General features: G+C 42.2%; 1 protein-coding gene across 1 annotated transcript; it reads left to right on the forward strand.

Annotated features, from left to right (window-relative positions):
* The first annotated feature begins 1,676 nt into the window (after positions 1-1,676).
* On the forward strand, positions 1,677-20,519 carry LOC149281215 (vomeronasal type-2 receptor 26-like). The gene is made up of 7 exons (XM_089499559.1): positions 1,677-1,807; positions 8,115-8,406; positions 13,374-13,746; positions 15,470-15,708; positions 17,859-18,089; positions 19,381-19,504; positions 19,615-20,519. The coding sequence occupies exons 1-7, from the start codon at positions 1,677-1,679 to the stop codon at positions 20,517-20,519; spliced, it is 2,295 nt and encodes a 764-aa protein (XP_089355685.1).
* Positions 20,520-20,646: the final 127 nt, after the last annotated feature.

The raw sequence follows: 20,646 nt of genomic DNA on the forward strand, positions 1-20,646 counted from the left end.
CCTAGAAGTGGACTGAACTGCGAGCCTCTGGAGGAGCAGGGCTAGTTGGGGAGATCATGGATCTCTCTTTAATTAGCCCAGAATAAAGGGAGCACGTCACTCCTCTATTTCACCGCTCCCTCACAAAACTTGCTGGCTATTGATGCTGAGTGCCGGGATATGATGTCAAATCTCAGCACTGAAGCCGCACACACAGCGATGGAACACTGAAACAGAGGTCTGTAGGAATTGATCTCACACGTCCACCACAAAACTTAAGAAAGGTAAAATATGGGGAGAAAGGAGAGATAATGAATAAGGGGAGAGAAGGGAAAAAACTGAGGAAATAATGAGAAGGAGGAGAGATGGGGGAAAGGGTAAAGATAAAAAGAAAGATGATAGAGGTAGATTAAAAAGTATATTTATAAAGCAACACAGGGATAAAGAGAAAAGAGAGTGATTTTGACAGTTGAGGAGAAAGATGAAGAGTAAAAGGAGAGAAAATGAGAAGGGGAGAGATAAGGAGAAAGAAGAGAGATGAGATAATCCTAAATGCTGTTAGATTTAATCTATTTGCACGACTTTGAGGCTGACATATTTAATTTAAAAAAAATGTATGTGGGGGACAGCATTTCATCCTTGGACCCAGGCAGCACAATGTCTTGGACCAGCCCTGGGCCAAAAGCAGCTGTCCCTTGAGCCTACAACAACACCTGAGAGGATTGCAACTCACACATCCGTTTCGGCCACACTATTCATTCATTATGTGATCTGCATCGTGTTGTGCGCCTCCCATGCCCTGTGCATGTGTCATGTGGACGTATTGCAAAAAGTCACCTTACAGTCAGAAGAAGGGAAGATTGCACTAACTCTGACAGTCTGCTCCTAATCTGCAAGGGCAGTGCAGCAAGTATACGTGACCCCTGCCGCATTTACAGTGCCCCCACCAGATATCTGTGTTTGTGGCTTTCAGTGGGTAAATGTGTGTATGGATTTAAGTGGAGATACCTCACTGGCCACTTTATTAGGTACACCTTACTAGTACTGGATTGGACCCCTTTTGCCTTAAAAACTGCCTTCATTCTTTGTGCCATACTTTCTACAAGGTCCTGGAAACATTCCTCAGAGATTTTGGTCCGTATGTTAATGATGACATCACGCAGTTGCTGCAGATTTGTCGGCTGCATATCCATGATGCGAATCTCCTGTTCCACCACATCCCAAAGGTGCTCTATTGGATTGAGATCTGGTGACTGAGATGATGTGAGCTTTGTGACATGGTGCATTATCTTGCTGGATGTAGACAGTGGGAGTGCAGGGATGTGCAATTCGTATCGTCCAATGCCCGGGACATGCAGTTCCGGGCGCCGGGTAGGTGTTTTTTTTCTTTCATTTGTAGGTGCTGCAGGGGACCTGGATCCTCCTCTCTGGCAACCAGTGAATGTTTGCATGATGCAGACAACCCCCGCTACTGACTGCACTGCCGCCTGGGCTTCTACAACTGAGTGCTGGCGTGACATGACCTTCCAGTGCTCCACCATAGAAGCCCCAGCGGAAGTACCGGACAGCAGCAGCAGAGGATGTCTGAGCGCATCCTGCAGACATTCACGGCTGCCATAGAGTAGGATCTCCCGCAGTGCTGCAGGGGACTTGGATCCTCCTCTCTTGCAGCCGGTGAACGTCTGCACGATGCGTCTATGGTAGAGCGTCGGCGGAAGTGGCGGGCAGCAGCAAAGGTTGTCTATGCGCACCACGCAGACGTCCACAGGCTGCCCCCACTAGACACCAGGGAGTCTGGAGCACGGTGGACAAGTCTGGGGAAACATTGGTAAGCAGGACTCTATAACTGTATAATAACTGTATAATAAATAATTTTTTTTTATTCTTGTTCATTAGATAAAATACTGTTTTACCATTCCACTAATGTGATTTTTTTTTTAAAAAATAAATTTTTCTTTAAAATAACACCAAACTAAGGGTGTGGCCTATAATCGGGCCAATACGGGATATATATATATATATATATATATATATATATATATACACACAAAAGATAAAGAATGTAACGCACTCACTTGACTGGAAGCAGTTGCAATATGCCCGGGTGCTAACAATCCAAAAAGTATATACAGCAAGGCAATAAATTTTATAAAAAGAAGACCCGCGGAGTGCATCAACTGTATTTGATATATATATTACAAAAAAAAATAATTAAAAAAACAAAGTGAGATAAGTGATGTAATTGTGACATTACTGGCATTAATAAGAGGGTTTCCTAAGAGATGCTATTTTGGAGTATCTCAATGAAAATAAATGTATGACTCCATATCAGCATGGGTTTACAAGGGATCGGTCCTGTCAAACTAACCTGATCAGCTTTTATGAGGAGGTGAGCTCAAGACTGGATCGGGGTGAATCGCTGGATGTCGTATATCTTGATTTTTCCAAAGCATTTGATACGGTGCCACATAAAAGGCTAGTACATAAAATGAGAATGCTTGGGCTGGGGGAGAATGTGTGTATGTGGGTAAGTAACTGGCTCAGTGATAGGAAACAGAGGGTGGTTATTAATGGTACATACTCTGAGTGGGTGACTGTTGCTAGTGGGGTACCACAGGGGTCAGTTTTGGGTCCTATTCTTTTTAATATATTTATTAATGACCTTGTAGAGGGATTGCATAGTAAAGTATCAATCTTTGCAGACGATACTAAGCTCTGTAACGTGGTTAACACAATAGAGGACAGCGCACGATTACAAATGGATCTGCATAGGTTGGAGGCTTGGGCTGGGATGTGGCAGATGAGGTTCAACACAGATAAATGTAAGGTTATGCACATGGGGAAGAAAAATCCAGGCTGGGAATATGTATTAAATGGGAAAACACTGGGGACGACTGACATGGAAAAGGACTTAGGAGTTTTAGTTAACAGTAAATTTACCTGTAGCAACCAGTGTCAGGCAGCTGCTGCTAAGGCAAATAAAATCATGGGGTGCATCAAAAGGGGCATAGATGCCCACGACAAGGAAATAATTCTACCACTGTACAAGTTACTAGTCAGACCACACATGGAATACTGTGTACAGTACTGGGCACCAGTGTACAAGAAAGATATAGTGGAGCTGGAGAGGGTTCAAAGACGGGCAACCAGAGTAATAAGGGGAATGGGAGGACTACAGTACCCAGAAAGATTATCAGAATTGGGGTTATTTAGTTTGGAAAAAAGACGGCTTAGGGGGGACTTAATAACTATGTATAAATATATAAGGGGGCAGTACAGAGATCACTCCCAGGACCTATTTATACCCAGGACTGTATCTATAACAAGGGGACATCCTCTACGGCTGGAGGAAAGAAGGTTTCTACACCAGCACAGACGGGGGTTCTTTACAGTAAGAGCGGTGAGATTATGGAACTCTCTGCCAGAGGAAGTGGTGATGGTAAACTCAATAAAAGAGTTCAAAAGGAGCCTGGACGTGTTTCTTGAAAGCAATAATATTACAAGTTATGGATATTAGATTAATAGGGACAGAACGTTGATCCAGGGATTTATTCTGATTGCCATATTTGGAGTCGGGAAGGAATTTTCCCCCTGGTATGGGGCAATTGGCATCTGCTTCATAAGGGTTTTTTGCCTTCCTCTGGATCAAAACAGTAGGGACACAATATGTATATAGGTTGAACTTGATGGACTTTGGTCTTTTTTCAACCTTATGAACTATGTTACTATGTTACTATGTTACTAAGATGTTCAAGAGTCCCTAACCACTGCACTGATACAATAAATAAAATAAAAAAAAATTGTATAAAAAAAAAACCAACAAAACTTACATCACATTGCCCTGAAATCTAAAAGGTATAACCCCCTGCCCCCGTTCACAACCCCCAAACCCGTTAAGCCATAAGTATAAAAAATACTACCCTATAGGGTACTACATGTTAAATTCCTCCAGGACTTGAGGTACCAAAAACCCCTGGGACTGAAGGAGTTAAAGGCCTGAAATATAACTTGGTGGGGTGAAGCTTTTGACTAGCCTGGCAGCTAGTATTTGTTAAGTTAACTCTTTCACATCCTCCCTCCAGTCACAGGCTGACTTGGAGACTGGCAACATGTACGAAGGTAGTAGGGCCCATGCTATAAGTACTTTCCATCCCACCAAAAACCAAACCCTGTCTACCCCAAATAACCACAGACACAGTTGTATAATAACAGGTCACAGCTTTATTAACTCAAACATCATACTGTATTAACCTATTACCAAACATAACTTTCATCCCTTCAAAAAAATTACTGCAGTTTTTCTGAAGTAATACTGCAGTTTTTTGGACATGAAAAAACTGCAATACTGCAGTTTTACTGCATTTGTACTTCACTGTACTGCAGTTTTACTGCACATTTACTGCACTTTTTTTTTATATTGAAAACCTACAGTTGTGCTTCAATGTACTGCAGCTTTATTGCATTTGTACTTCCGTACAAAGATAACTGCAGTAAAACTGCAGTACAGTGAAGTACAAATGCAGTAAAACTGCAGTAAATGTGCAGTAATACTGCAGTAAAAGTGCAGTATTGCAGTTATTTCATGTCAAAAAAACTGCAGTATTACTTCAGAAAAACTGCAGTAATTTTTTTGTAAGGTAATACTATCTACACAAACCATTAATAATTAATAATAACCATAACTTAACCCAACCTAATACTGTACAGAAACCTTGCCAGCCCCCTTTCCAGGCTTTTACCACCAATGGTAATTACCTCCCCCATTAAGTATGAAAGTTCCATACCAACTATTACTAAGCACCAGCCAGCCTTAAACTCAGTGGGCATAATCAACCTTACCACATAAGAGGTGAGGGGAGGATTGAGACCCGACATACCAACTGCAACACTAACTGCCGCCTGCCCCAACCATATTTTGCCTTTGGCTTTTGGCTTGCTTGTCCTTCACCACCTCGTGAGTCCTATTTACTCTGCTACGTGGGTCCAGCTCTCCTGCGTTCCCCAGGGCCCTGCCTAACATACAGTCCCTGACCGGCAAGGACATGCCACCCGTCATGACCAGGTTGTTGGTCAACAGGTCACCAAAAGGGCGCCAATTATCCCATGAGGACACTCCACCCCAACCACACGGACAAGCAATAAAACAGCACTCACGCTGATCTCATGTTAGTGTACTCACAGTTTTATCCCCCAAATTGTTTCCTGCACCTCTGGGACTTTTGAACTTTGGCACCTGATAACAATCATTGGCTGATTGGACCAATTAACTCTTGGGGGATACCCCAGAGTTGGAACTCTCCAGAACAGTAGTGATGGGTAGTTCAGATCAGTAAAGTGAATCGGTTAATTTTGAGTGATTCAAATGAATGAATGCATTCATGAGCCAATTCATCAGTTCACTCAATGTGAGGCACAGTAGTTACTGCTTCCCAGTCCCTCTTTGCAGTCACACTAACGATTGGACCCACCCCTTTCATTATAGTCAATGAATCCCCCTACTCAGCAACTAAACTCACAGTAAGGACAAGATTAATATTTTGGGTGCTGAAAATTAGGGGAGGTGGGGGTTAATTTAGGGGCACTTATGGTTAATAGGGTCTTTAGGGTTAATTTCATGGTGAGGACTGAGGGGTTAATTTAATATTTAATATGGTTAACTTAAGGTGCAGTTAGAGGTAAAGGGGTAAGGGGAATCTAAATCCTGGGGGCAGTGAAGATTAATCCTGTATTTAGTTATAAAAGTCTAATTGTGTTCGATTCAGAGTTGCTCTGAACGATTCAGTGAGTCAGTGAATTGATGACTCATATTTAATTTCTGTGTCTCGACCATCTTTTAACATAAAGGCCAATAAACAGACAACCGAAACATATTTATTTGAATTCTTATTATTCATTTGTACTTTTTGCTATTTGGAAAATAAATGACTATTATAATTGTGCTGAACTTTTAACTGTACAGAATAATTGTGCATTTTTTATTTAGCTGTGAATTCGCTTGGTGATTGATCTCATGTGCACATTAGATATTTGGAGAACAGGCCAGAATAGTGATTCCCAACACACAGACGAATGAGCTAAATTCAGAATGCTGGTAAATGTAATACGCTTTAGTGTATAAAACAAGGGCACCGGAGTCGCTTTTAATTCATTTACAGGAGACACAGACTGCATCTCACCATGTACTGAAACATGCAGCTGAACCCTGCACACATCATGATATTCTGTATTATTATGGGATATGTTGCATTGTCCAGAATAATAATATTTAAATCTATGACTGGATTGTCTTCATTTAGTCTGTTACTGATTATGTTTGGTCTGTGTTTGACACCTTGCAAATCTGCAACAAAAAACTCAGAATCAGCTTGTAAATTACAAATAAGGCAAGCATTCGATGACTATGAATATTATCAAGATGGAGATGTTATAATCGGAGGAGTGTTCTCTGTACATTCGTCTGTGGAGCATTACCAATTTACAAAAGCACCTCTGGAGCACATGATCTGTATGGCGTAAGTTATCTTTACTATCTTTTTTTTTATTATTCAGTTATACAGATTTTGGTGGCTAGACATGGCACCACCATCCCTAGGCAGCCTATTACGACACCTAATTGTTGGGCTTCAGACAATAGGTACCCCTCCAGACCTGCTGTAAGCAGAGGAAAGGCACAAGGTGTGTGATCAGTTAGTAGGTCAGAGATGTCCTTACTCACTTTACAAGGGAGTGAGAAGTTCTGTTGGCACTTCAGGAGGAAACGTGTAATACAGAGTTTTGCCCAGAAAGGGAAAAAAAAGGGCATTGAAAATTCTGATCTTTCAGCTCTGCCAGATACTTCACATGTATGACTAAATGCAGTTAGAAACATTATTCCTATTACTGTAATAATTATTCCATTACATATAAAAAGATATTCATAATTTTCAGGGAATGTTTAATTGTCATATGACTTAAAAGTAGACTAATAGTTTTTTTAATGGAAACTCGAAAAGTTTTTTTAATGTTGAAGTGTGTTTACAGATTAAAATAAGCAAATTGTAAAAAAAAAATGTATTGAAGCCTCAGCTTGTGTCTATATCAAGGACACATGTATCTTAACTACTTTATCTCAAGATCTGCATTATTATTCCTCATCTCTCCCCTTTTGTTAAGTTGCTATTTGTTGTTGATTGTTGTTTATGACTTTAGAAGGGGGGACATTAGAAGATAATGCTGGTTCTTTCACTCTGATCCTAGTTTCCATTAGGTGAAATTTTTATAACAATAATATTTCGAAATTAATTAAACAGCTTGCCAAACAAAAGGTAATTTTAATTAATTAAGTTAATTTTGACACAGTTGGAGACAGTTTCCTGCAACAGCACAGAGGTGAATGGGGTTTACAAATTACAAACATTTACAACATTTCTATTCTTTACCATATTTTCCTATTTCTCTCTGTGCACCCACACATATTAAGGATTGTTCTATAAGGATGGGTAGGAATTTCTATATATTACCCACCATTTTGTATGAATAAAACTATTTTAACAGATTTGTATTGTGAAATGCCAGGTTATTATGCCTCTCATCCCTTTTTATCTCGTATCTGAGTTACTGGGAAATTTAATTTATGACCTTTCTTATAGCCAACAGATTGAAAAGTCTTCTTAATAAGTCTTTATATGATATGTCTAATATTGGCAAGGTACGTAAGAGACTAGACAGGAGGTCCGCATTGTCCAAATCTACTTTTGTTTATTTATAAGGCCAAGGACTGACTAAGGTCTGAAGTCTCTACATCAGAGGCAGACTTGATGGGACAAATGGTCATTATCTGCCATCATATTCTATTTATTTGTCTCCCTGTAAAATGCTTTTGTGCCATATCTCCAGCATGAATTTAAATTATGCCTCATTTTTCCATCATACAAAAGAGGTTGTATTATAGGTCTTACAAGTTATTTATAAAAAATAAAAAAAAAACATCCACAGAGTGGCAGCAGTACCTCTTTACTACCAATTTCTAATCTTACACACTGTAATAATGCCTATAAACTGTTTGCCACTGGCGAAGAATGAGAAGCATTTTCATTTACTTACATGTGATTTGTGAGACTAATTGTGTACAAATGTTAAACCTTACATCTCCATAGGCCTTTCTACCTTTTGTACACGCATGTCCGCATCTTTCTTTTTGCCGTTGAACAAATTAACAAAGACACAGATATTTTACCAAATATCACGCTGGGATACCATTTTTATGATTCTTGCTTAGATACAAGGAAAGCGGTAAAAAGTGTTTTACAAGTTTTGTCTGGACCTGGGAAGACTGTCCCCAATTATTCCTGTTCTGAACGTGGGAAGGTGGCTGGTTTTATTGGAGATCACTATTCAGTCACAACTGTGCCCATAGCGCAAATACTCGGGATATATGGTCATACACAGGTGAGTCCATTCAAATCTAATCTAATTAAATACCAGTCTTTTTCTCTACTAATGGCTGCGCCTTGTAATTACCGAGATTAGAGAGTTTCTTTGTCTGTCTAACCGGTGAAAAAATACGGCACAGACATAACTTCTAGAACTGAAAAGTATTTGCTTTGCCAGGGATATCACATGGGAGTGCTAATGCAGGCTCCGGTCTGCTTTCAAGGAAAGGCCTCGGGGGGGCCATGGTGACCACAGGTTAGAGCCTCTTTGACCTAGCATAGTAGACCTTGTAATTTCATCAAGCTACTTTAATCGGAGGTAGGTACAACAATATAAAATGTATTGGCCATTTTCACAAAAAAAGAGGGCTGGCAGAATTCAGAACATACAGTGGTTAACGGAATATACAGTATGTAGTGTATTCAAGGTTGATGAACTCTTACACCAAGGAGTAACGATGTTACCAATAATAATATTTTAAGTGCAAACACTGTAATATAGTGTTTAAATAAAGGTGCAACAAGTGATGACAAAAATAGCCAAAGTGTTGCGCACAAAATTTGTGAAAATACAATAACACAAAAAAATTTCCTTTGAAAGTAATTTGTGTCTAGTAGTCCTTACAATGGTCTTGTAATGCAGCCAATATTAGTACATGGGAAAATAAAGAAAAAGGTAAATACTTAGTGTAGGTTGTTTAAGAAAAATTTCAAGTGGATATATATTAAAAATTAGACCCTTGCCTTTCTTTAGGAGCAACCCACTACGCCTATGTATGTGTGTTAGTGGGACCTATGTTATGTTTGGGGGGGGGGGTGAATACCCCTATCATCCAGTACCTTATAGATACAGTATCTCACAAAAGTGAGTACACCCCTCACATTTTTGTAAATATTTTATTATATCTTTTCATGTGACAACACTGCAGAAATGACACTCTGCTACAATGTAAAGTAGTGAGTGTACAGCCTGTGTAAGTTTGTTGTCCCCTCAAAATAACTCAACACACAGAAATTAATGTCTAACACCTTGGCAACAAAAGTGAGTACACCCCTTAGTGGAAATGTCCAAATTGGGCCCAATTAGCCCAATTGTCTTTGGGAAATAAACGCATAAGTGCTGCCAGAATTGATGCAGAGGTTATTTGGTTCAGATGGTGTCAAGCATGTGTGGCAGCAACCAGGTGAGGGGTACAAAGACAAATGTGTGTCTTGCCTACAGTCCAGTCAAGTACGGTGGTGGGAGTGTCATGGTCTGGGCCTGCATGAGTGCAGCCGGCACTGGGGAGCTACAGTTCATTGAGGGAACCATGAATGCCAACATGTACTGTGACATACTGAAGCAGAGCATGATCCCCTCCCTTCGGAGACTGGGCCGCAGGGCAGTATTCCAACATAATGACCCCAAACACACCTCCAAGACGACCACTGCCTTGGTAAAGAAGCTGAGGGTAAAGGTGATAGACTGGCCAAGCATGTCTCCAGACCTAAACCCGATTGAGCATCTGTGGGGGATCCTCAAACAGAAGGTGGGGGAGTGCAAGGTCTCTAACATCCACCACCTACGTGATGTTGTCATGGAGGAGTGAAAGAGGACTCCAGTGGCAACCTGTGAAACTCTGGTGAACTATATTATTATTATTACACTTTATTTAAAAAGCACCGACAGAGTCTGCAGCCCTGTACAAAGATGAAAATGTTACAGACAACGACAAGTACAATACAGCAATTGACATACAGATACAAGAGGAATGAAGTGCCCTGTTCTCGCGGGAACTTACAATCTAGGTGGATAAGGGGTGAGAAACAGGAGGTGAGGACTGCATGGTAGTGAGTGATGTTAATGTAGGTCGAAATAAGGGTTTTAAGTGGGTGAGAGAGAAGTTTTGATATTTATGTCAGTGGTAGGCTTCCCTGAAGAGAAAAGTTTTTAGGGAGCGTTTGAAGGAGGGTAGAGTCGGTGCGAGTCGGACAGCACAGGGAAGAGAGTTCCCGAGGGTTGGTGCTGCACGAGAGAAGTCCTGTAGGCGGGCATGGGAGGAGGTGATAAGTGAAGATGCAAGGAGCAGGTCATTGTTGGTTCTTAGAGGATGGGCTGGAGTATATTTACTGATGAGGGAGGATAGGTAGAGTGGCATTAGTGAGAGTATTGTAGGATAGAGTTAGTATTTTGAATTTAATTCTGCTATGGATGGGGAGCCAGTGGAGGGACTCGCAGAGAGGTGCGTCCGATGCAAAGCGTCGGGTGAGATAGATTAGTCTGGCAGATGCATTGAGAACAGACTGGAGGGGGGATAGTCGGGAGAGAGGGAAGCCGGTAAGTAGGTTGTTGCAGTAGTCTAGACAGGAGATTACGAGGGAGTTGATTAGTTGTTTTGCAGTGCTGGCAGTCAGGAATGGACAAATTTTGGAAATGTTGCGTAGTTGGTTGTGGCAGGATTTAGAGAGTGCTTTGATGTTAGGGTTAAGGCAGTGCTGGAAAATAATGGTGGCCACACAAAATATTGACACTTTGGGTCCAATTTGGACAGGCTGTGCACTCTTTACAATGTAGCAGAGTGTAATTTCTTCAGTGTTGTCACATGAAAAGATATAACTTTTGTGAGATACTATATGTCCCAGGGCAGGCAAAATAAATATTCTTTCAAAAGCACTATCCAAAACCTGGTGGGTTATGAAGCAACGTATTTAGGGAATGTATTTAGATAGTATTTGGTACTATATCTGTACCAAAGATCCGCTGTGGCCCCCGACAATTGGGTTCACCTTAGCCAGAGGTCTCCCCGTCTCCAGACCCAGAGAAACACGCCAATAGGGAACCTGAATGAAGAATTTTCCATCAAAATCCACTGTCCACTAGTGTTTGTAGAATAACATGAGCATCACAAAGTTTTGAATACTCCAGGCCGACTAGGGTGGAACCTGACAGAAAGAGGCACAACAGTCTAGATAAGATGTTTATCTTCATAATGTTAATATAGCCTGTATATATAGCGAAATGCAAAGGAGAAGGGATAAGCAGGAGAGCACTCAGGAAGAACACTCTGTAGCTGGTAGAACATTCAAGCGATGAGACTGGAGAGAGGAGGGCTTAAATGTCTGTTTGTCAGTGGGAGTTTCTCACTTGGATTCCAGCCCCTCCCTCTTTGGTTCCTTAGTATAGGCAGAGAGGGGGGCTTTCTCCCTTTCTGACATGGCCAGCCATCCTGCCCCTTCTGAACCAGGTGTTCCTGCAGAGCGACGAGGATCCTGGGGTCACAGGGACGGGTGAGTAACCCTCACATTGTGTACTCATGCAGCCAGGAGCTTGACATACTCGTAACTACCTTTAACTCCTGGAGCCTCCCCAGGCCAAGTTTTGGCTTCGGGAGTTAAAGGTCCATACGAGTGACTGTATTGGTCACAGTGAGGGACCATATTTTCACATATTTTGTGTGCAACACTTTGGCTTTTTTTTGTCTTCACATGTTGCAGCTGCCCTTCATTGGTTGATGCCAGTGTAGGCCCCTGCCAACGACCAATAGAGTCGCTCCTACAAACTGATAAATCCTGAAGCCGGGAGACCAATGGTCTTCCCAGGCCAAGTTTTGGCATCAGGAGTTAAAGATCCATACGATCAACGCTATTGGTCTCCCCAGGCCAAGTTTCTCCGAGGTGTACCTTACCCTGCCCTTTCCCAGGGAGATTAAAATGTGAGTCCCCCTGGCAAAGCGTATAGCAAGGTATACCTCGGAGCAACTTGGGAGAGACTAATGGGCAGCTACCCTTCATCGGTTGATGCCTGTTACGCTGGATCAGGCACCACAGGAGGTGGACCCACGATGCAGAAATGTCTCCGAAAAACAAGCCGGGATCGAGACAGGCAGCACAGGAGCGTGGTAAATACAATAGCCGGGGTCGGGGCAGGCAGCACAGGATCAAGGTCAAATAACAAAGCCGAGGTCTGGTACACGTGGAGATCAATCAATAAACAGGAGCACCCAGAGAACAATAACATGGACTCGTTGAACGGGCAAGGAAACAAGGAACCAGGAAGGTTTAAATAGAACCAATGGCGGGAGAGCAGGTAAGATGACGTCATCGCGACCGGCGCAATTAGCGTCGTCGCGATGGCAACAACAAACAAAACTTCCTGCCTGTGTTACCTCCGTGAAGGACACGGAGGAGCCACACAGGCAGGGGAGGAAAACAACCTCCGTGGACATGCAGCGGCGATCAAACACTTGATTGCCGCCGGCATGCCCGCGGCGGTAAACTACGAGTTCCTCTCTGCCTGTGTTGCTGCCGCGAGCGACGCGGCAGTGCCACACAGGCAGATGAGGTGCTGGTCGGGTACCGCGAGCATGTAGCGGCGGATCGGTTTTCCGATCGCCGCTGATATGCTGCGGCAGCCCGAACAGAGCTGTCAGGAACCGGGAGGCGTGCCTGCTCAATACGCACGCCCCCTCGTGTGCGTGTAGAGCGCACGTCAATACACGAGGGGGACGTGCGCGAGGGACGCCGTGGGACCCCGGCCGGACAGGTAGGTGTTACAATGCCAAAGGAATTTCCTGCCAGTGGTTGCTCTTATGAACCTTTAAAATCCTGGCGCCAAAGCTGTTGCATATTGTTACCGTATTAACCCCTTTTAAAAAGTGGCCAATAGAGTCGCTCTTATGAACCTTAAAAATCCTGTCGCCAGCGTTTTGTTACCGTATTAACCCCTTTTAAGAAAACAAGAAAACAAAAAAACAAAGAAAAAAAAAATGACCCCGAATAACGTACACATATATATGCCGGAAAGAACACAGGCGAATATTCATGGAATACAAAGGGTTTTTTTTCATGAAGACTTGGCCAGCAAGTCTAGTTGCTATATATTTTCGTACAAGAAAGAAAATCCAGTGTTTTACAGAGATAAATATTGCCTGTTCCTTGTTCAAATGTAGAACAAATTGTGATTATCAGATGTTAGAAATTATATAATGTTTTCATATTTTGTAGATCAGCTATGGAGCCACAGATTATTCATTAAGTGATCGACGTGTCTACCCGCACTTTTTTAGGGCACTACAGAATGAACATGTCCATTTATTAATAATATCCGACCTTCTGAAATACTTTGGCTGGACCTGGGTTGGAATATTTACATCGGATGATGACAGTGGAAATCAACAAAGCCTTATTTTAACCAAATATCTCAATGATCAGGGTATTTGTGTTGCCTACACAATACATAGCAACAAGGGCATCAAAAACGATTTACATCACATCAGTGAAATTGTTAGAAAATCTTCTGCTCAAGTTATTGTGATTTGTGGAGCCTTAACATATGCTTCTCTTAGCACACTGCTTCTCTTAAACGATATTTTTCACAGTAAGACACTAATTCTTCCCCCTTCCTGGGCTTCAAAGGAAGAAGTATTTCTGGCTAATATGAGCACATTTAATGGCAGTTTGGGTATTGAACTCTTTCCTATATTTTATTCTGGAACAGAAAATTATTTCAATGATATCAAACCCTCCAAATTCCCAAATGATGAACTACTTGCAGATATTTATTCCCTACATTTCCAATGTTTATCTTTAAGTTCATATAAAATGAAAATATTTAGTTTTTTTTATGGAATGTCTTTTCGTAACTGTACTGGAAAAGAAAGCTTGGGTAAACTTGGAATGGATTTATTTACCGGTGTTTCACCACGAGTGCATTTTGCAGTAAATATTATGGCCCATGCTGTGGAAAGCATGAATTTAAATACTGCGCCTTATAGAACAGAAAAAAGAACAAATTTCAAACACCAGGTAAATATTAGATAGACACTATATGAGGAATTTTTTGTTATTCTTATAATGAACATATTGAAGACGTCATCAATCGCAATATTCAACAATATGCACTTAATTGATTACAAATATTAGAGAACATAGAACATTCATAAAACAGTCGGGTTACTTCTCTCCAGAGGCGTATATAGGGTATGGCAGCCATGGCACGTGCCATGGGCGCCATCTCAAGGGGGGCGCCGGTGAGCGGCTTTTAAATGCCGCTCACCGGCATTTTTTTTTATTTTTTTTTATGCGGAAATAATAATAAATAATTTTTTATTCTCCTCCACGAGCCCTCTACCCCCCGTCCCGGCATATCACCAGCTATACCCATTTGATTTTATCCAGACGTCTCTCCAGCCTGAGACTGCTCATGCGCCTTCTGGGAAGGATGGTGTCTACGAGGCCTGCCTTGGCATGGGCCCTTCTTCATGTATGTCCAGTACAGTATTTCATCCTGAGGACATGGGATCGATCCATTCCAGCCCTCTCAAGAAAGGTTGCCATTCCAGCCAGTGTTTGTCTTTCCCTCAGATGGTGGCTTCAGGTGAAAAGACAGAGTTCAGGTCTGGTTTGGACCGAGCCTGTTTTTTGTCAAACCAGGAACGTCGTCTTCATATCAATGTGCTGGAACTTCTGGCTGTCTAGAAGGCGCTCCTTTCTTGGCTATGCTGGTTACGGGGAAAAGCAGCGCGAGTACTGTCGGACAATCGCATGGTGGTGGCTTTCCTGAATAAGCAAGGCGGCACAAGGAGTGTTCAATTGGGCTCTCTTTTTCAGAAGATCGGTAAGTGGGCCGAGTTCTATCTCTCCCACCTTTCGGCCGTGTTAATTCATGGGAAGAAGAACATTACCGCATATTTTCTCAGCAGAACATCTGTTCTTCAAGGATAATGGAGCTTGAACACTGCATCATTTCTGCAAGTCACGAGAGACTGGGGTATTCCACAGATCGACCTCATGGCGACGGCAGCCAACAGGAAACTGCCTCTGTTTTATTCCCTGTCATCGGCGGGCCGTCCATTAGCTCTGGATGCCTTTTCCCAAGCTTGGGACTTTGATTTGGGTTACATCTTTCCCCCTCTTCCTCTCATCACCAGGGGTTCTCCAAAAGATCAAAAGAGACAGATACCGACAGATCCGAGAATAGCTGCCGACAAAAGGATTTGGTACCCAGGGTTAATCCGTCTGTCCATAGAGCATCCAAAGAAGTTGTGGAACAAGCCAGACCTGCTCCTTCAAGGGCCTGTACTCCACCCGCTTACTTTAAGTTGTCAGTGTGGCTCCTGAGAGGGAGAGATTCATTCAGGCTGGTCTCTACGAAGAGGTGGCTGAAACCATGATGAAGTGCCGGAAGCAAATTACCAACCTCCGGTATGAGAAGATCCGCAAGTCCTTCTCCTCCTGGTGTGCTAACAGACAGCTCCAGCAGGATAATGTCTCCATCAGCAATGTCCTAGATTTCCTCCAAGCTGGTTTTCATAAAAGTCTGTCTCCAGCCACCCTGAAGGTCCATGTGGCAGTTCTTAGCGCTCTATCAAGTAAACAGTTAGCTGTTCACCTTTGGATCTCTCGTTTCATGTAAGCTATCTCTAGACTTTGTCCATTCAAGAGGCCCCTGGTGCCAGGCCCGGACTGGGACAAAAAATAGGCCCGGGCATTTAAGCCTGAGCAGCCCATTTTAATTTATTTATTTATTTATTGTTAAAGCCCACCCTTCATGTACCATCTTTGCATTTACTCACTCATTCACACAAATCATTAACACATTCATTAATGCAGTCTCACAAATCATTCAAGCAATTCATCCACACATGAATTCATTAATTGTCATATGCATTCACACAATTCATCCACACATTTATTCATTCATTCTCATACGCATTCACACTACCCCCTCTCCCCATCTTATCTGCCCCTTCTCACTGTGTTCCCCCTTTTCACTATGTACCCCCTTCCCCACTTCTCAATATGTACCCTTTCTCACTATCTATCCCCTCTCCCCCTTTCTCACTATCTAACCCCCCTCTGCCCCTTCTCACTGCACCCCCCCTCCCTCACCCTACTTACCTTGTTGCCGAAGCAAGCAGCAACTGCGACCGGGCCCACGGCAGGGCCGGATTGATTTAGGGGACGATGGAGCTGCAGCTACAGGCCCCTACCTACAGGCTGCATCGCTTCCTCCATAAACTGAATAGCGTCACGTACATACATTATCTCTCCTACAGCTGAATGTATGCAAGTCATGAAATGCGTGTTGACTTTAGTTGATGCTCAAATTTTTGCCAACTTGCAAGCACTCGCAATTTACCAAATAGGATTATTTTCAAACTAAATCACTACCACTAGTATTCAGACACACAATGTCTTCTGGTGACTGGAAGTGTGCCTTTTTGTGTATTTTTTTCATACAATAAGATTAAGTACCGTATTTGCTCGATTATAAGACGAGGTTTTTTCCAGAGCAAATGCTCGTCTTATAATCGGGGTCGTCTTATAATCAGACCTCAACTAGGTCTGACTATGAGGCTAAGATCCAGATCCCCCGCAGCGATGCAGGGGACCTGGATCCTCCTGTCCCCCCCCCCAACTTACCAGTACTTCTGAGTCCCCGGTGCTTAGTCCGGGCAGCGTGTAGAGCTCTAAGCGATTCTCCTACACAACTTCCGCTGCAGCCGGGAGGAGGTGCGGTTCGCAGCGGGGGTTGTCTGCGTCCATCGCGCAGACCTTCCCCGGCTGTCAGAGATCAGAGTTCCCACGTGCTCTACACGCTGCCTGGACTACACACCGGGGACTCAGAAGCACCGGTAAGTTTGGAGAGGGGAGAGGGAGGAAGTGTTAAATGGGGGGCATAAGGCATTTCTGGAGGCAGAGTGCTCTGTGAAATGCCTTTTAAACCCCCTTAATGCCACTCTGCCTCCAGAAATGCCTTTTAACCCTTTATACGCCACTCTGCCTCCTGAAATGCCTTATACCTCCCTATATGCCACTCTGCCCCATAATATGCCTTTTAACCCCCTAAATGCCAGAGTGTCATATAGGGGTATAAGGCAATTCTGGAGGCAGAGTGGCAGTTAAAGGGTTAAAAGGCATATCATGGGGCACAGTGGCATAAAGGGGGTATAAGGCATTTCTGGGGCAGAGTGGCAAGCCAGGGGGCAGATGTGCATAACTGGGGGGCAGGTTGAAAAAAAAAGGAAATAAAAACAAAATATTTTTGTCAATCATAGCTTTTATTAAAAAAAAAATTGTTCACATAGTTTACATGAATTAACATTTACTGGTAAAACTTTTTTCCTATAGGGTCGTCTTATATTCAGGCTTTTTCCTTTTTTCAAAAAATAAGATTCAGATTTTGGGGGGTCGTCTTATAATCGAGCAAATACGGTATATGTGAACATCAATAAATGTTGCTAATATGTTTAGAGTGATACGCATGGTAGCATTCATATTAATGTTGGTGTGCTGTTATGGGTAAATAAAGTTAAAAGTTTGCTTGTTTCCGAGAGCCCAGTTGTCTTGAATGTTGCAATTCCCAATGACTGCAGCCCATTCACAAAAATGGTCACAGCTGTTTGCAATTTCATTTAATATACATTTTACTTAAAATTATTATATTATTATGACTTATCTAAACACATTTTTTACTTTCTTTAAAAGATATATCATTATATCAAGAATACAGATTATATACGGGGCTCGAACAAACCAGTGCCTGTTTTTGATCAAAATGGTGAATATGTTCGCCCTTACATGCTTACAAATCTGAAATTCACTTCTGATTCATTAAGAAATGACAGTCATGTAGGCCTGTATACTCCATGGTATCCAAGTGGTCAGAGACTTAATATTAACACACATGGGATGATATGGAAGACCAACAACAACGAGGTCAGAAATTTTGAAATTTTTAATAACCTTGTTGCATTTTGAAAAATTTGCATCCTGCTTCTGTTTTAAAAATTGTCTTAGTCTTATGTTGACTTTTGATCCCTATAAAAATGTCCTCCGTGCTCCTCACTCTTTAAAGCAGGGACGGATAACCTTTTTTCTGCCAAGGGCCATTTGAATATTTATAACATAATTTGTGTGCCATACAAAATTATCAACTTAAAAATGAGCCCCACATTGTGTATTTATCCCACAGACAGCCCTCCCTTTAGTAATGATTTATGTGATGCCCCATTGCCCCCACACCCTTGTGTATTGCCACAATCCAGCTCCACATTGTATATTTATTCCACCATAAAGTCCCCCTTTTAGTACTGATTTATGTGATGGCCCCAGCCAGCACCCCCTTGGGAACTAATGCCCCCACGCCTTTGCATATTGTCCCCAATCAGCCCCACATTGTGTATTTATGCCATCCAGTAAACCCAGACCTGCCTAGCACCCAGACTGGAAGCACAGTACTTCACATTTGCCCCTAAACATCCCTACCTCAACCAGCATCCCTGTGCCCCCCCCCACTTACACATCAATGCTACCAAACACACTCACTCATTCACAAATATTAGTTCACGCATTCACAGATACTAAATAATTCCCTCATCCACAGGTACTCATTCACATATACTCACAAATTCACAAATATACCCTCATTCAGATATTCATTCACTCAATCAATTACGCATACGCATTCATCCACCCTCCTCTATGCTCTTATCTGAACTGCAGATCTCTCTGTGCCGCTCGCAGACTTCTGCAGGGGCCTGCTGTTTCCCTCTGTGTTTCTCACACTCTATACCAGCAGTGTCTCTTGTACCCAGGGGAAGCAGGAACACGGTAGAGTTATGTGACGCAACTCCGCTGGGTTCCAGCACCCCCTTTGTGGCACAATAGCCGTTCCACGCACACAGGTAAGCAGCAGGCCCCTTCGGAAGTGTTTGTGGGCAGGCCAATGATTTTGTAGACTTTTTATGGCCTGCGGGCCGGACGTTCCCCACCTCTGCTTTAAAGAATCAGAACCAGTAAACCATTTCTTGTTTTGTAATAAATATATTTTGTTTTAAAACGTGATACCAGATTCACTTTTTTTCCCATATGCCTCATTGTTTCCTCTTCTCAATCTGAATGAATCTTAACCATACTGGAGCATTGCAGTCTCTAACAAAGACCCAAAGATGTACATGCTAATTAATTAAAGATGTACATGCTAATTAATTCATATTTGTTTGTTCAGATTCCACGATCTCAATGCTCAAATAATTGTTTACCTGGTCAGAGGAAAGTCCAGCTATTTGGAATACACTCCTGCTGCTACGACTGTGTTTATTGTTCAGAAGGAGAAATATCAAACGTTACTGGTATGTTAGACCTGCACTGAGTACTGAATCATTGGAATATTAAAATATTAACCTATAAACAGACTATTGCTCTCTATTGCTAACAATATATTACTTATCACTTTTTACAGACAGTGACAATTGTTTAAAATGCCCAGTAGATGAATGGCCAAATGAGAAAAAGGATCGATGTATTCCCAAAGTGGTGGAATTTCTATCCTATACAGACGATACCTTGACTGCAATAATGGCATCTGTCTCAGTTCTCTTTTGCTTAATTACTCTGGCAGTACTGAGATTGTTTATTTTACACTGGAATAAATATATTGTTAAAGCTAATAACAGGAACATCAGCTTCATCCTTCTTGTTTCCATAATGCTGAGCTTTCTCTGTGTGTTTCTGTTCCTTGGACGGCCAGTGGATATAACCTGCATACTCCGTCAAACCTCCTTTGGAATCATCTTCTCCGTAGCTGTGTCTTCTGTGTTGGCCAAGACTATCATGGTCTGTATCGCTTTTAAAGCCACCAGACCTGGCAGCAAGTGGAATAAATGTATCGGAGTCAAACTGCCAATTTCTATAGTCTTGTTCTGCTCATGTATTCAAGTTCTAATTAATATCATTTGGTTGATTATTTCACCTCCCTTTCAGGAGCAGGACATGCACTCTTATCAGGGAAAGATCATCATTCAGTGTAACGAAGGCTCAGTTATTGCCTTTTACTCTGTCCTGGGCTATTTGGGGATCCTGGCAGCTATGAGTTTTATTATAGCTTTTTTAGCCAGGACATTACCAGACAGTTTTAATGAGGCCAAGTACATTACTTTCAGCATGCTGGTGTTCTGTAGTGCTTGGATTGCAATGATCCCGGTGTATCTGAGCACCAAAGGGAAATACATGGTGGCTGTGGAGATCTTTGCCATATTAACCTCAAATGCGGGACTTTTGAGCTGTATATTTTTCCCTAAATGTTACATAATCCTTTTTAGGCCAGAAATGAATAGTAAGACATGTATGTTAAAGATTACTGATTAACAGTTTCCTGCCAACATATATGCTGCTTCTGGAATCCCATGTTAGAATTTTCTGATTAATGGAGCTATTCTTGAAAACATCAACATGAATTGGAAAAAATACACTAAATGAAATTATACACAGGAGC

The sequence above is a fragment of the Sceloporus occidentalis genome, unplaced genomic scaffold (genome assembly GCF_023333645.1).
Source record: "Sceloporus occidentalis isolate IW3139 unplaced genomic scaffold, rSceOcc1.0.p SCAF_137, whole genome shotgun sequence".
Classification (NCBI taxonomy): Eukaryota; Metazoa; Chordata; class Lepidosauria; order Squamata; family Phrynosomatidae; genus Sceloporus; species Sceloporus occidentalis.

Excerpts from the sequence above, each read along its gene's own strand:
- LOC149281215 (XM_089499559.1), top strand. The coding sequence starts at position 1,677 with ATGGTAGAGCGTCGGCGGAAGTGGCGGGCAGCAGCAAAGGTTGTCTAT. Across the intron at positions 1,808-8,114 it reads ACAAGTCTGGGGAAACATTG|GCCTTTCTACCTTTTGTACA; the intron begins GTAAGCAGGACT and ends ACATCTCCATAG. Across the intron at positions 13,747-15,469 it reads CTTAAACGATATTTTTCACA|TTGTCAGTGTGGCTCCTGAG; the intron begins GTAAGACACTAA and ends GCTTACTTTAAG.